The sequence below is a fragment of the Anopheles coluzzii genome, chromosome X (assembly GCF_943734685.1).
Source record: "Anopheles coluzzii chromosome X, AcolN3, whole genome shotgun sequence".
NCBI classification, from domain to species: domain Eukaryota; kingdom Metazoa; phylum Arthropoda; class Insecta; order Diptera; family Culicidae; genus Anopheles; species Anopheles coluzzii.
In genome coordinates, this window is record NC_064669.1 from 8040351 (window position 1) to 8055568 (window position 15218).

The 15218-nt window shown below is 48.5% G+C and overlaps 1 protein-coding gene across 5 annotated transcripts; it reads left to right on the forward strand.

The window, feature by feature from the left end:
* Positions 1 to 2613: 2613 nt before the first annotated feature.
* LOC120950831 (acetylcholinesterase) lies at positions 2614 to 14656 on the forward strand. 5 transcript variants are annotated; one of them, XM_040369192.2, is made up of 10 exons: positions 2614 to 3212; positions 7127 to 7678; positions 9097 to 9241; positions 9345 to 9866; positions 9935 to 10142; positions 11057 to 11199; positions 11280 to 11432; positions 11513 to 11676; positions 11766 to 11941; positions 12277 to 14656. In XM_040369192.2, the coding sequence occupies exons 2-10, from the start codon at positions 7377 to 7379 to the stop codon at positions 12399 to 12401; spliced, it is 1938 nt and encodes a 645-aa protein (XP_040225126.1). In that variant the 5' UTR covers positions 2614 to 3212; positions 7127 to 7376; the 3' UTR covers positions 12402 to 14656. The 5 variants fall into 5 exon arrangements, with proteins under 5 accessions (XP_040225126.1, XP_040225132.1, XP_040225141.1 ...); XM_040369198.2 differs by having other exon boundaries at positions 2614 to 3053; positions 7032 to 7678; XM_040369207.2 differs by having other exon boundaries at positions 2614 to 3053.
* The last annotated feature ends 562 nt before the right edge of the window (positions 14657 to 15218 follow it).

Below are 15218 nucleotides of genomic sequence, written 5' to 3' on the forward strand. Positions count from 1 at the left end.
GACTCCAGAATTGGAATTAGCTCCGGAATGAGAATCAGTTCAGTGAATTCAAATAAGAACTTGCAGTAGCGAAATCAGTCCGGGAATCTCTATGAGAATGGATCCATCATTGGATCCACGCGTCTATTCTTATGGAGATGCCGGAACCGCCACTGATTCCGAACCTACAATCCGCAATCGATTCCAGAAAACTTCGGCGCGAGCCGGAATCGATTCGAACGAAAACTTCGTTTATTCCCATCACTAATTCGTTACTGTGTTAGTGCTTCGCTGGTGCGCTGGGGAACACTTCGGGGGCTTCGGAACTTGTAATTATATGTCAACTAATATTCGACACAGCGTTTCCCACCGAAACAGCAGCCGCCTGCCTCCTCTTCCTGTCCCCGGGGGTTGTTTACACTGCTCTGCCTCTCCTCCTCCTCCTGCTCCTGCTCCTGCTCCTTGCTCTGCTAATCATCATAATTATTCACGCTGTGTGAGTGGCTGCTAATGTGTCCACAGGTCCCCAGAAGAACGCCAGCACTGGCGGCACCGGGTGTAGTACCGTAAACCAGCACAATTGGTTCGTTTCGTTCGCTCGTTGGCCTGTGGGTAAGGGCAGGGGTGTACAGCAGCAGCAGCAGCAGTAGCCAATTTAAAAAAAAAAGTCCGCGTACACGCATATGCTGCTCGCGGGCCTGGACTGGCCTGGGGGCGCATTTTGGTCCACGCATCATCATCATCAAACGATTGCCAACGGGTGGAATTTTATCTCTGTGTGCGTGTGTATGTGTCGAGTGAGCACCATATACATGCACACAACACACAGTGTACGGGCCAGGACTATACGGGTACCCGAAATTGGAACTGCATCGCTTTCCGGGCTGTTCAAACCTTCCTCTCCCTTTCGTTCGGCCGGTGGGTCGGATGTGCTGTCCACCCCAGCATACCGATGCTGTGCTGTGGCATGTGATTTTTCCCCCCTTTCGCTCTGACAACACCGCCCCCTCCCCCCCTTTCAGTGTACTACTGGTTGGGCAGCCGAAGCTGCTGGCGGAACCGCGTTCGGGCCGCGGGTCGTCGTCGGGTTGATTAACTCCTCCGCGGCTCTCCTCACACTCCTCCTCTCCTCCGCCCCGAGTGGTTTGGTGGGAGAAGAGCAAAAACCGGGCGCGCGCGCGCGCTCACGCTCGAGCAAGAGAGAGAGAGAGAGATTCGGAGCGCGCGAGGATCGATTTTTCGGTACAAACCGGAACCACCACAGCAGATCGTAATAGATGCTCAGGGGTGGGGGGAGAGTGGGGTGAACGACAATGACCGGGCGGGGCGGGTTGGTCACAGTCGACTACTTGTGTTGTGTTCGTGCTCTGTGTGAGCGAGAGAGAGAGAGAGCGCTGCTGATGGTGGACACACCGAACCCGCGCGCCACGAATGCATTCGCTGGGGGAAAGCGGGACAAAATGGCAACGTTAAGCCGTTCTAAACACATTTTTGACACGTTTCAATCGACGTAATATCGGATCTTTGGAGATACTAAACAATCTTGACAAAGGTAAAACCGTTCAAACGATTAATAAGACTTGTTATGTGAGGCATACGGCATTACAGGTACAGGTTGTCCTCGAGACACGCTTTTGATGCTAACTGAGGAGGAACCGAGTATGCTTATCTTCCACGTAATTCGAATTTCACGGTTCTCATCCATACTTAATTAGAACTTCAAGTCGTTCTACTTTAGGTGTAGGTGATTTTATAGTCTATAATTATTACACATGATTCCGAATGAATAGTACATCTTTTCATATTTAAATGATTTTTAAAATCTAACAGAATGGGTTTAAGAGGACTATGTTTGCTTATAACTAAACAATTTCCAAATCTGCGTATATCAGGAACTGCGGACTTCGAGGACTACCGGTACGTGAAGAGTCTTTCAAGTTATAAGTCTGCATTAGTGCTTATTGTGTGCTGTTTAGAACTATTTTACCCACACTGATTGCATTACAAATGGTCTAAACGTGTGATAGAGGAAGGATTCCCTATGATCTTAAGCTCTTAAGATCATTTTATTTACATGACTGATGTCTGATGCTTCTAATGTGTGTCCGCCATGTTAATCATTCAACAGTGAAACATTCTTGGCAAAGTTTTCTGCTCATACGCGATGCAATTTCTCCAGACGAATATGAAGACAATATTTTGAAGACAACATCAATTTCAAACATTACTATGACCGTTTCCGTTTCTGCTCAAGTATAGATGCATAGCAATACAGTTTAACGTTGTAAATTTCTTTACGCTTCACATCGATAAGGCCTTGAAATGGTTTGAACGGTATTTTCAGTCTTAAGCGAGGTTTGGTATAGTATTATTAGGTCATACAATATTTAAACCTCTTTATTCGTGTCGTTATCAATCTCGAGCGAGCTGTAAAACATTGCATGATGTTCATAAAACTGCTAATGTTAAAAAAAAGTTTAAATAAAGGGAAGCTCACGTTGCCCCGTTCTCCCCTATATCTATCTATTGATGTGTGTGAAACGGTGGCGGCCGACTACTCGCGCTTCTCTACCCATTGCTACTGACACACACACACACACACACACACATTTGAAGAAGTCAAAAAGAAAGCAAACAAAAAAAGGCACGGAAAAAGGGCAACGTAAAAAAAACTCCTCCCACCACCCTCCCCCAGCCCAACAGCAGCAACAACTGTTGGGCCGAAGCGGCTGCGCTCGGCTCGGCTCAGGACGACCTGGACGACGAACCCCTCCGGTGGCGTGTGGTGTGTGTCTCACGGTGCCGTGTGCTGCGTGTTCAGTTTCAGTTGAGCAGTTGGCGAGAGATTAACATTTTGATACTACCGACTTTTCCGTTTTAAACCAGTGTGTTTTGTGTTCCCCGGCTGTTACTGTGTGTGGCGCTTTGCATAATTCACACAGCCACACATACCTTCACACATACCGCCACACTCTCACGCGCAAACTTTCGCCGACCAGCAAGCAAGTTTTGAAACCACAGTGCAGAGCAAAACAGGAGCTCCCCCGAAAAAAAAACAGGAAAAGCAAAAAAAGGTGTGTGTGTGTGTGTTGCTACGCGAGGTGTTCCAGAAGTTGGGACACTTACTCCAACACCAGTGTGTGTGTGTGTGTTTGAACCGTGCGAGCGCGCGTGTGTGTGTGTGTGTTTCGTATTTCGCGACTCCTTTTTGGAGGGCTCCACAGCTGGCACTGGTACTTACAATTTCCTGGGGATGGTTGAGGGTTTAGCGATACTATTCCACCAATTGCACACTGACTGGCCGAATCGGGGGGGGGGGACTTGTTGTAGTTGGGACATTCCTTTACATTCCAAGGGTTGAGTGGAAGAGGTCCCTTCTACTGTTGGCTCCCGTTTTTCCGGACTGTACCCCCTTGGGATCCCTAGCGCGCGGCGCCTGGTGTGTTTTTAGCAGGTGTGCCCTGGATCGGTCCAGAGTATCTTACACAGGATCTCTGTGCATAACTTGCGAGCCTTTAAACTGGTAAAGGGTAGGGGGCAGGAACGTAAGAGCCTGTTGGAAGAGCCCCTCGCAACAGCAGGACCAACCAATTACAATCAACCTGAACGGCTGAGGAGCAGAAAGGGTCACTCCTTCCGATACCCCCAAATTTCCCAATGCTTCTGTTCATCGACCCCGTAAAATCAGCGGCACACAGCGAGATAGAGAGAGGAGAGAAAGAGAGAGAGAGAGAGAGATAGAGGTAGAACTGTTCTGGGTCACCGCGACGTCTGGTTGGAGGCTCGTCCTTGCGCGCAGTGCACAGGTTGTGCCTGCTGTGCGTGTGCTGCACAAGCCGTAGACGAGTCTCCCACCCACTCTCTGGATGGATCCTCCAAGAATTTGGAAGGACTTCTTGGCCGCTCCGTCACACACACACACACACACACACTGCAGTCCTTCTGAGTAATGCCTGCAGGCAGCAGGAGGAGATTTGGTAGTAGAGACACGCGCGCGCGTCCGTAGTAAACCCTGCCGTAGTAGTAGAGTAGTAGCAGCAACGTAACGCGTAACGCAAAGTAACGTAACGCCGCTGCTTGTAGAATTGTGGAACAGTGGGCGGGCAGCCATTGCACAAAATAGTTTGCCACAACTCGTTTGCAACATTTGTCGTCGAAGCTGTCCAGTTGTTTGTTGAGGATAATGTAGTCGTGCGAGTGGGTGAGAGGAAGCAGAGGGGCTTCCTTTCTACTACCTTCTCTCTCTCTCTCTCTATCTCTCTTTCTTTCTCTTCACTCTCCACTCGTCTATGTGTGTGCATCTATTGTTGACCGATCCCGGTCGGGGAAGGGGGGGGGGGGGGGAGGGATTGGGGCAGGGTGTTCCTCCAGGCCCAGGCCCAGACCTGATGGGTGGTCGCTGTGGTGCTGGAATGTGTAGGCGCGGGCGGAGAAAAATCAATATCACTATCTCTCTCTCTCTCTCACCTTGCGTCTGCCCTTCAACTGAGAGATAGAGAGAGATAGAGAGAGAGAGAGAGAGAGAGAGGCTGATGATAGAAGACGGGATTCAACATTCAACATTGCGGCACGGGAGGAAGGGGAGGGAGGGGGGGGGAGAGGTTTCGCATCCTGGAGTTTGCTGGGCTTCCTGGGAGTGCTTGCCGAGGCCGCTTGTTACTAAACTAAATTCTATGGTGGTGGTGCTGGCAAGGGAGTATGAAGCGGGTTCAGAACGGCGGCAAGCGGGTGAGGGAGAGCAGCAAGACGAAATCAATTGAATTGTCACAGTATTTATCGAATTAGTTTGCTCTCGTCGTGTGTGCAGCCGCCGCGCAAACCTCTAAGCGCTCCTGCACTCGTGTCTCTGTCGTGTGCGTGTGTGTGTGCAGTACGCTCAAGGTCAAAGGCAGAACCGATGGCAGGGTTGCTGTGCGCCGCGCGTGGGCGTTTGTGTACGTTGCGTAGAGCCTGCTTTGCTTCCTTTTCGTTTTCTTTGCCTTTTTTTTTTTTAGTTGTTTTGCTCCTACCTGCTCGTCCTACTACACACCTCTTCCTAGAACCGCACGTAGTAAAACATTCTGCTGGGCGTGCGTGTGTGGGGGGGGGTGTGGGTTCTATTTGGTGTCTTCTTGGCTGGCTTTGCCTGTGCGAAAGAGTGGGGGGGGGGGGGGAGGGAGGAGGGAGACCCTACAGGTGGAGTGTGATGTGATGTGGAGAACGCGGTGTACGCACGCCGCCTTACCGTAGTATTCTACTACGCAGACGGCGGCATGGTGTGGTGTAAAATTCAGCTTTTTTTTTTGTTTAGAGGGGATAGCGGTGTGGTGGGTCATCCTACCCCCAATCGGATTCTTGCCGAAGAGCATCCTCAAGGGGTGAAGGAGGGGTGGTCACACACACACACACACAAACAGAGGAAGGGACCCCATGACGTGAGGTTACACTGTTAATCTTCAGCTGCTAAATAAAACATGGCCATCGGTACCTTGTGGCAGTTTTTTTTTAGTTGTTGTTTGTTGGACGGCAAAATCAATAAATTACATAATGTGTGGACTGGCTGGGACGTATCGAGGGGGAGGGGGGGGGAGTGCTGGATTAGCCCCATTTGCTGGATCTAATGGATGCTCCAAGGGGATAGGCTTGGTGGGAGCAGACAATGGGGGGAGGGGGGGGGGGGCACAATTGTATGCAATTCGCATCCGGTTCACCTGCACACGTGTGGATTGCTTGTGCTGTTGCTATTTTGTCCCGTCTTCTATCTTCTTAGCGCTCTGTGCGTTGCGTCTACAAGTTGAGCTGACACAGTTGAGCTCACAGGGCACGCGGTAAGACTAGCAATGAAATCGATAGTGGAGCTGTTTTGCTTTTTTTTGGAGGGGAGAATTTCTGTTGTTGTCCTGCTCGCCAGTGCAGTGCAGGATTACCGCGAAGGTCAAAGGTGTAGTACCATAATTGAAAATCATTCCCAGTGGTTTGGGCGCCCCGCTTTGGGGTTGCAGGCGGGTTGCTGCATGGTCCCTCTTCTGTGTGTTTTCAATTTTCTGTAACGATTTCACGGCAAAGGGGGGAGAAAAAATCATGGCAGGGCTATAGTAGTGGTTAGGGGATTTTCTGCGAGTGTGTGTGTGTGTTGCTGGATGACCATGAAATGAAGGACATTGAGAGATCGCCGGAACCAAAACCGAGCCGTACAGCTAGGTGATGCTAGCCCCGGTTTGTCCTAGCAGGATGTTCCACACGTATATCTATATACAATCGGAAAATTAAGGAGAATAACAACAAAGTGCCTTACCAATGGCCTCATGGTTGGGAAAAAATGTCAACTAAACATTAACAAAAAAATAATAATAAACAGAGAGCTTTGCGGGCGCGTATCAAACGCATTGCAGAGAAGCAAAAAAAAAAAAACAAACAAAAACAAATATAAGTAAAAACACATCATGCTCAAGCATTTGCTGTGCTGTGCGCTGTGTGTTTTGTTTTTATGTAATATAAATGTCCTGATGTCAACGTGCCCATTTTGGTGCTCCCGACCTGCAAGGAGCGTGGCCGTTTTTTTTCCCTGAGGCTTGCGCACAACGACGGGAACCATTCGTGTTGCACACTCCGTGCTCCATGTGAGCATGTGATTCCAATTTACGATACTACTACTCGGACGCGCGCGCTCTGTCTCACTCTATCTCTTCCTCACTCAAGCACGCGCCAGAGCGGTGTGATTGTGTTGGGGCAGCTGATAACACGAGCGCGCGCGCACATGCGTGGGTGTGTGTGTGTGTGTGTTTGTGTTGATTTACATCCATGGATAGAGGAGAGGGGGGACGGGGAAGCGAAAAATGGGGTCATTAGCAGTGGCGAGCGTTCTGCTGTATCGTACGAACAAATCTACCACCAGTACCCCTGCACTGGCACTGAGCCGTTGGAGAAGGCAAACGTTGCGGCTATAGAATTGAACACATTCTGTAACCAGCTGCAGACTTTTTCACACGTATGTGTGTTTGTGTGTGTGTGTGTGTGTGTTTTCTCCCCCCTCCGCGGTTGTTGCTGATCGTTTGTTCGTACGATTTCCGCAGCGCATCACTCTCGAATCGCAAGGCGCAAACGGACGGGCGCAAGAAATAACAATACAAAAATATTATCAGAACCATCTCCTTCCAACCCCCTCCAGTGACAGTAACAATAGTGATGTGAAATGTGAGTGTGTCAGCGAACGCCAAATACGACTCTACGCTGTACAACAACCAGCCGACGAACCAGCAAACAACCAAAAGCCCCAAACCGCCCGCAAAAACCGCCGTCTCAGGAAACGCGTTTTTGCGCTAGCGGCGAGCGGAACGCACCGGGAACTACGATCAACCCAGCCTTCGCCAGCCCTCCACCAGGCGTCCGTGCGCACCAGAGGCCCCGAGAGCGCCGGCATGGCGTCCGCGTACTACCACCAGTCGGCAGTTGGCGTCGGCAACGTGCTGGTGCTGCTGCTCGGTGCGACTGTGATATGTCCCGCCTACGCCATCATCGATCGGCTGGTGGTGCAAACAAGCAGCGGTCCGATCCGCGGCCGCTCGACCATGGTGCAGGGGCGCGAGGTGCACGTGTTCAATGGCGTACCGTTTGCGAAGCCGCCGGTCGACAGCCTGCGGTTCAAGAAGCCCGTCCCGGCCGAACCGTGGCACGGGGTGCTCGATGCAACCAGACTACCTCCGTCGTGCATACAGGAACGGTGAGTTTGTCATGTAGGTGTACGTGTGCTGTTTGTTTGTGTGAGTGAATTCAATGTACTGCCTTTTTTGAATGTCACCCCACATCCTGGGAACCTGGACATTCGGGTTATACGCTCAGAACCTCCTTTTAAATGCTTGTACTCCCAGGGAAACCTGGGAACCAGCAGCAAATGCTGCCTTCGGAACTTAAATCTAGGAATTTTCGTCCCAATGAACGCCCTTTTTACCAGAAATGCTGAGGATTTTGACATTTAGTAATTTTAACTTTTGGTATGCCTCAACTAGGGGAATTTTAAAGGGGAATGAAACATCTCTGCAACTCTTAGAAAACTCTCAATTCTAATCTACATTAAATAATTCATCATTTTTCTATCTCTGATAAATGCTCAAAATCATTACATTATTCCTAACACACAATTCCTGACCTTCAGGTTCCAATACTTCAGGTTCTATGGAACTTGGGTAGTACTTTTTTTTCGAGCACTATATAGCGCGTTCTATCAACCAATCGACCAAGACATTAGACTCTAGCTTGTTGGAGAGTGCCTTACATTGTACCTCTATATACTACTCTATATATACGTTTTTTCTAGTCTGATATCTTGTTTGATTGCTGCCAGAGCACGGCCTAAAGCCTCTTACTTCTCTGTCAAGCCGTGACAACTACAAATGCCCAATGAATCCGCTAATGATTCCCAATTTCTCAGTATCCATGCGAACTACGACGTCTGAATCTTTGGTGGAATTACAGCTTTTACATGGTTTGCCAGAAGTTCTCATAGCTGTGGGACACTTTATTGACTCTTTCTTACGAGAAATGAACTTAAAGTAATGGGAATTGGACGCTATAGCACCCTTGTTGGGCAAATTCAATAGGAATTTTGGAGAAACCTGTCCAAAAAGGGTGCCATAGAGTCCAATTTCCATCTTTTGAAGTTCACTTCCCATAGGAAAGAGTCAAGGAAGTGTCTCACAACTATGAGAGCCCCTGGAAAACACTGTCTTGTGTTTTCATAACTACGTGTTCCAGTATACAATGACGATGCACTCGTTTTGATATCTAAGTATCTTGGGAACCTAAACCGGGTGTAATAACTTAAAAGTAAATGTCAAGGAATATAATTTTTTAGCAATTATTTCCTTCCGATATCCCTCTGTATCCTGCAAATCTGTACGTCTCAGAAAGCGTTTTGGTGACATTTCTTCGGATGTCTATCTTTTACCAACAATTGCATTTGTATATCGTTGTATTATTCTCCTCTGTCAATACAAAAAACACCCTTTCCATTTCCTACAAACCTACGTACATCGAAGGAACTCCTCAAACATTCGGAGTTGTGCAATTGGAAATGTTAAGAACAGAGTTACTGACGCTGACCTTCCACTCGCTTGCCTATTGGATGCCTTCCGGTTACAGGTACGAATATTTCCCCGGCTTCGCAGGCGAAGAGATGTGGAATCCCAACACGAACGTTTCCGAAGACTGTCTGTATCTGAACATCTGGGTGCCGACGAAAACACGCCTACGGCATGGACGCGGCCTGAACTTTGGAAGCAATGACGTAAGTGTTGCGTAGCGTTGCGGAAGCTGCGATGCCCTTTACCGTATGGTGGCTATTTCTATACATCCTCCCACTTAATTCTCTCCCGCTCGTTTGTTTGCAGTATTTCCAGGACGATGACGATTTCCAGCGCCAGCATCAGTCGAAGGGCGGGCTGGCAATGCTGGTTTGGATCTATGGCGGCGGGTTCATGAGCGGCACCTCCACCCTGGACATCTACAACGCGGAAATACTGGCCGCGGTTGGCAATGTGATCGTGGCGTCGATGCAGTACCGGGTCGGTGCGTTCGGCTTCCTCTACCTGGCACCGTACATCAACGGGTACGAGGAGGATGCGCCCGGCAACATGGGCATGTGGGACCAGGCGCTGGCGATCCGGTGGCTGAAGGAAAACGCGAAAGCGTTCGGCGGCGACCCGGACCTGATCACGCTGTTCGGCGAGTCGGCGGGCGGCAGCTCGGTCAGCCTGCACCTGCTGTCGCCGGTGACGCGCGGCCTGTCCAAGCGGGGCATCCTGCAATCGGGCACGCTCAACGCACCGTGGAGCCACATGACGGCCGAGAAGGCGCTGCAGATCGCGGAAGGGCTCATCGACGACTGCAACTGCAATCTGACAATGTTGAAGGTAATGGTAATATCGTTTTTGGCACTCCGTTGCTTAGCTAACCGGCCCGTTCTCTGCTCGCTGTCCAGGAGTCACCGAGCACGGTCATGCAGTGCATGAGAAACGTGGACGCGAAGACGATCTCGGTCCAGCAGTGGAACTCGTACTCCGGCATACTAGGGTTTCCGTCGGCGCCGACCATCGACGGAGTGTTCATGACAGCCGATCCGATGACCATGCTGCGTGAGGCAAACCTCGAAGGAATTGACATACTGGTCGGCAGCAACCGGGACGAAGGTACGATGGTAGTGGGCGGCTATAGACTAATGATTTGCTCACTGGACTACACCCACGACTTCGAAACGACTCCGACTATTGTTAGTCCGATTCCGACTTAGGGCAAAATCAGAACCACTAGTTCCGTCCAGAGTCGGAGTTGTCCGGGATTGAGTCGTCTGGGTCGGTGTCGTTTGAAGTCGTCTAGAGTCATCCGGAGTCGACTGGAGTCGTCCAAAGTTGACCGGAGTCGCCCGTAGTTGTTCGGAATGGTCCGGAGTTGTCCAAAATCGCCTGGATTTCGAGTCGTCCAGAGTCTTGCAGAATCTTCTCGCGTTGTTCAGAGTCGTCTGGAGTTATCTGGAGTAGTCTGGAGTCGTCCAAAGTCGTCCGGAGTCGCCTGAAGTCGTTCATATTGGTCTGGAGTTGTCCAAAGACTTCTGGAGTTGAAGTCGAGTTGCAGTTGTCCGGAGTTTTCCAGAGTCGTCTGGAATCATGCAGAGTCGTCTGGAATCATCCACAGTCGTCTGGAGTTATCCAGAGTTGTTCGGAGTTGTACGGAGTCTAGACGGACGACTCCGAACGACTTCAGATGACTTCGGACGACTGCAGATGACTCCGGATGACTCCGGATGACTTCGGATGACTCCGGACGACTTCGGATGACTCAGGACGACTTCGGATGACTCCAACTCCAGGCGACTCTGGACGGCTCCAGACTATTCCGAACGGTTCCAGACGATTTCAAACGACTCCGACTGACTCCAGATGGCTCCGAATGACTTTGGACGATTCCGGACGGCTCCAGAGTAATGCTGGGCGGACCTACCTAGTCGGTTCCGAAATTATTGGATTCGGATCGGAGTTGACTCCGGATTTTTGCCGTACCTCAGCTCTTGCTCAACTGGAACGTATGTATGCTCTCCTACTTGCAGGCACCTACTTTCTGCTGTACGACTTTATCGACTACTTTGAGAAGGATGCGGCCACCTCGCTGCCGAGGGACAAGTTTTTGGAAATCATGAACACCATCTTCAACAAAGCGTCCGAGCCGGAACGCGAGGCAATCATCTTTCAGGTGTGTGTTTGTGCGATATTGTACCTCATTTTCAAAGCGCAGTCCTGTTCTAACGTGTTTTTCACCTCACACCACCCCAGTACACGGGATGGGAGAGTGGCAACGATGGGTACCAGAACCAGCACCAGGTCGGGCGGGCTGTCGGGGACCACTTCTTCATCTGTCCGACGAACGAGTTCGCGCTCGGGCTGACGGAGCGTGGCGCCTCCGTGCACTATTACTACTTCACTCACGTAAGTTTATGCTTTGTTGGTGTGGTTCAGCCTCAGCCCGCTTTGAGTATTGCTAACCTGCTTAATTGGACCGTTTCCAGCGTACCAGCACCTCTCTGTGGGGCGAATGGATGGGCGTGCTGCACGGTGACGAGGTCGAGTACATCTTCGGCCAGCCGATGAACGCGTCGCTGCAGTACCGGCAGCGGGAGCGGGACCTGAGCCGCCGCATGGTACTGTCGGTGAGCGAGTTTGCACGCACCGGGTACGTACACCCTACGAGGCCCATCGGCGGGAAATGGCAGGCAACATAAAAGCACTATTCCCTTTCTTCCCTTCCCCCTCCATTCACAGCAATCCGGCCCTCGAGGGCGAACACTGGCCACTGTACACGAGGGAGAACCCGATCTACTTTATCTTCAACGCGGAGGGCGAGGACGATCTGCGGGGCGAAAAGTATGGCCGCGGACCGATGGCGACCTCGTGCGCCTTCTGGAACGACTTCCTACCAAGACTGCGGGCCTGGTCGGGTAGGTTACGCTAGTGCCTTACAGGGTTTTCCAGGAGTTCTCATAGCTGTGGGCCACTTTATTGACTTTTTCTTAAGTGAAATGAACTTAATGTAATGGGAATTGAACTCTATGGCACGATTGTTGGACAAATCGGAATTTCCAAGAAGCCTGACCAAACAGGGTGCCATAGAAATCAATTCCCGCAGTATGAAGTTCACTTCCAATAAGAAAGAGTCACGGAATTGTCCGACTATTATGAGAACCCCTGGAAAACCCTGTATGGTTCTTTCTATTAGTTCTTCTCTCTCACTGCTCCTTTTTATGCCTTATCCGACCTTACCCTTTCCTTGCAGTGCCCTTGAAGGATCCGTGCAAGCTCGACGACCACACCTCGATAGCCAGCACCGCCCGGGCAGCGCCCACCGTTGCGCTGCTGATCGCGCTCAGTCTGGCGGTGGCGAGATTGGTAGCAGCTTAAGCTGGCGCGCCCAGCACAGCATCCACCCATTATCCCGTTCAACCCCCCGCCCAATACCCGTACACATCTTCCCCATCCATTCCCAAACTCTCTAGTTCGTTGCACCCCGGATGGAAACAGCCTATTTATCCATGCTTGACCCCGCGATAGGCCGATCGGCATCATCCGCAAGACAGCGGAAAGTATTCATTGGTTTTGTGATGGCGTATTATCGAATTTCAAGGAGCTTTTTCTTGGTGAAGCGCAGGCGCTTTTCATCAATTGACGGATACATACATCCCTCTTAAAGGAAGACAAGCAGCAAACAATAAAGGGGAAACACACATACACAAACGTAAAACGAATATGCTCTAACATCTAACAACAAAAATCAAACCAAGCTCAGTGCAGTGGGAAGCAGTGAGTAAAAACGATAAAAAGAGAGAGAGAGAGAGAGAGAGAGAGAGAGAGAGAGCTGGAAAAAAGAAACAGCGAACAGCGAGCAGGAACAACCAAAAAAAAACGAAAGGAAGCATCAGTGGGGGAGCAAGAAACTAATACATATCGCCACAACACGTTACCAAAGGACTGGATCCTGTGATCTTTTTCTTTGGGCTACTGGTGCCCTGAACAACAACCAACCAAAAAAAGAAAAAGAGAAAGAAGAAGCAGACAACAACAAAAAAAGAAACAACCTCTGTCACAAATACATATCACGTGCTTGAAGACTTATGAAATATTGCTGTGTAGCTATACCTAGAGAATATGATAAAACCAAAAAAATAACAATATTTAAGCATAATATTGCAAGCGGTAGAAGAAAGGTGATGCAACAACAACAAAAAAAGAAAAAGAAAAACCGAAAAAGCAAGGGAGCAGACTAGCAGAAGCTTAGCGACCGTACGCGTCGGGCACAGCCGCGTAGGGCAAGGGATAAAAGGCCCGTTCTTTGGCTGCACATCTCCACTACCGACTAAAATTGTAGCGTAAAGAAACCTCCGTTTGAAGAAAGTTGCTCCTTTCTGACACACACGTGATTTGATTTTCCACCGTACGCTCTACTGTACTTCGGTTTTTCTTCATTTGTTTTTCTCTGTAAACTCGTCGTAATCTGAACAATGAACTTTTAAAAGGAAACCAAAGCATGGCGCCATTTAGATGTTACATTTAATATACCTATATATATTATATATATATACATATACATACAAAACATAATTATATATGAAGCAAATAAGTTTATTTAACGATTTGAAAAACAAAAAAGGCTCGTTTATAAAAAAATCAAAGCAACCCAAAACAAGGAAAAACAACACGCACTTGCATTACCAAAAAAAAAAACAAAACAAAACAACAACTCTTTATGAAGTAATGGATCCATCTTTTTTAGATGTTCAACCGACTATATATATATATTTAACGTAAAGCAGTATGTAAACCCCAAAACATATCATTCAAACTGGATAAACTTAGATATTAATATACAATATTGTAGAAGAAAAACACGAAACGAAACCACAACAAAACAAGCGAGCAACGGGCAGAAAGGATGAGAAGAAACGGTAGCGGAGGAAAAAAAAAACAAGTGGTTAGAAAAACAGGAATGGAAAAGACAAATAGCGAATAAGCAAATCTACCTTTATAAGAAAGCTTTTTATGAGAATTGTAAACCCACTTTTGAAAACAATACCGATCGGCAAAATTAAGTATAACAACAACAGCAAACTAGCAAACAAAAAAAAAGAAGAAGAAAGAGGAATGTAAACACGAACTGTCAACGGTGGCGATATTGTTAGTAATTGGTAAATACTGTTAGTAGAGAGGAAAGCGTGTTTGGTTTGTTTTATTAGTAACGGTCAAAACATACGCGATGCGGTCTTATGATCAACAAAACAAACAACATTCATACACATGCATGTGATTCAATACGATGTTTAGCGGTGTTTAGCGAAAAAAAAACGAAAAAACTAACACAAAACTCAATCTTACACATGGCCACACCTGCGCATGCAGTAAAGTGTAGAATATATGCGTTAAACAGGATTAACACATTTAAAACACACAGCAACAAACAAGCACTCAAACACTAGGACAAGAAACGGTAAAAGAAGAAAGTGTAGCAAATTGACACTAAAAAATGTTTTAACAAAAAGGAAAAGACGTACAGAGGAGCGTAAAATTGAGTAGTGCACATAGTGTACATACCTCTAGTTGCTTCTAGAACGGAGAGAAAGTGAAACACAAAACAAACAAAAGTAACACACACACACACACACTGAAAACCAAAAAAACATATCAGGTGCTTTAACCGTTATTGTAATTCGTAACGCGTGCAGAGAAGAGTAGTAGAGAAGTAGTAGTGCACCATCTCCCACTAGTGCGGCGGGGGAGGGGGGGGGGGGAGGGGAGGGGGTCAGTCAATGTTGAACGTGAACGCTTTTACGTAGATGTGTAGTCGCGCTAACCGAGCGAGCAAGTTCGCTAGCCAGCTCTATTCCGAGCTCCCAATCGGCACCGGGGGAAAGGTGCTGCTCAAGGACCGAGCGAACGAAGCAGCCGTACATTTTCAATTGGTTCGCAAAGAGGCTCCACTTTAGCGAATCAATTAAAGTCGAAGGGTGCAGAAAAGATAACGCCTGGGTAACGCCACGGTAACGCTATGATCGAAAAAAGAGAGATAAAGAAAGAGAGATATAGAGAGTGAGAGAGAAAGAAAGAGCTAGTGCAAACAAATGGTGCAGTAGACAGTAGATTCTTTACACTGACTGGTATGTCATTATTGGCTTGTTTCAACAGAAAACAGAAACAGTAACACTGTCTAGCACTAACCTTCAAACA

Bases quoted from the DNA above. Each gene is read 5' to 3' on its own strand.
- LOC120950831 (XM_040369192.2), top strand. From the start codon at position 7,377: ATGGCGTCCGCGTACTACCACCAGTCGGCAGTTGGCGTCGGCAACGTG. The intron at 9,242-9,344 runs GTAAGTGTTGCG...GTTTGTTTGCAG, and splicing joins TGAACTTTGGAAGCAATGAC to TATTTCCAGGACGATGACGA. The intron at 10,143-11,056 runs GTACGATGGTAG...TCCTACTTGCAG, and splicing joins CGGCAGCAACCGGGACGAAG to GCACCTACTTTCTGCTGTAC.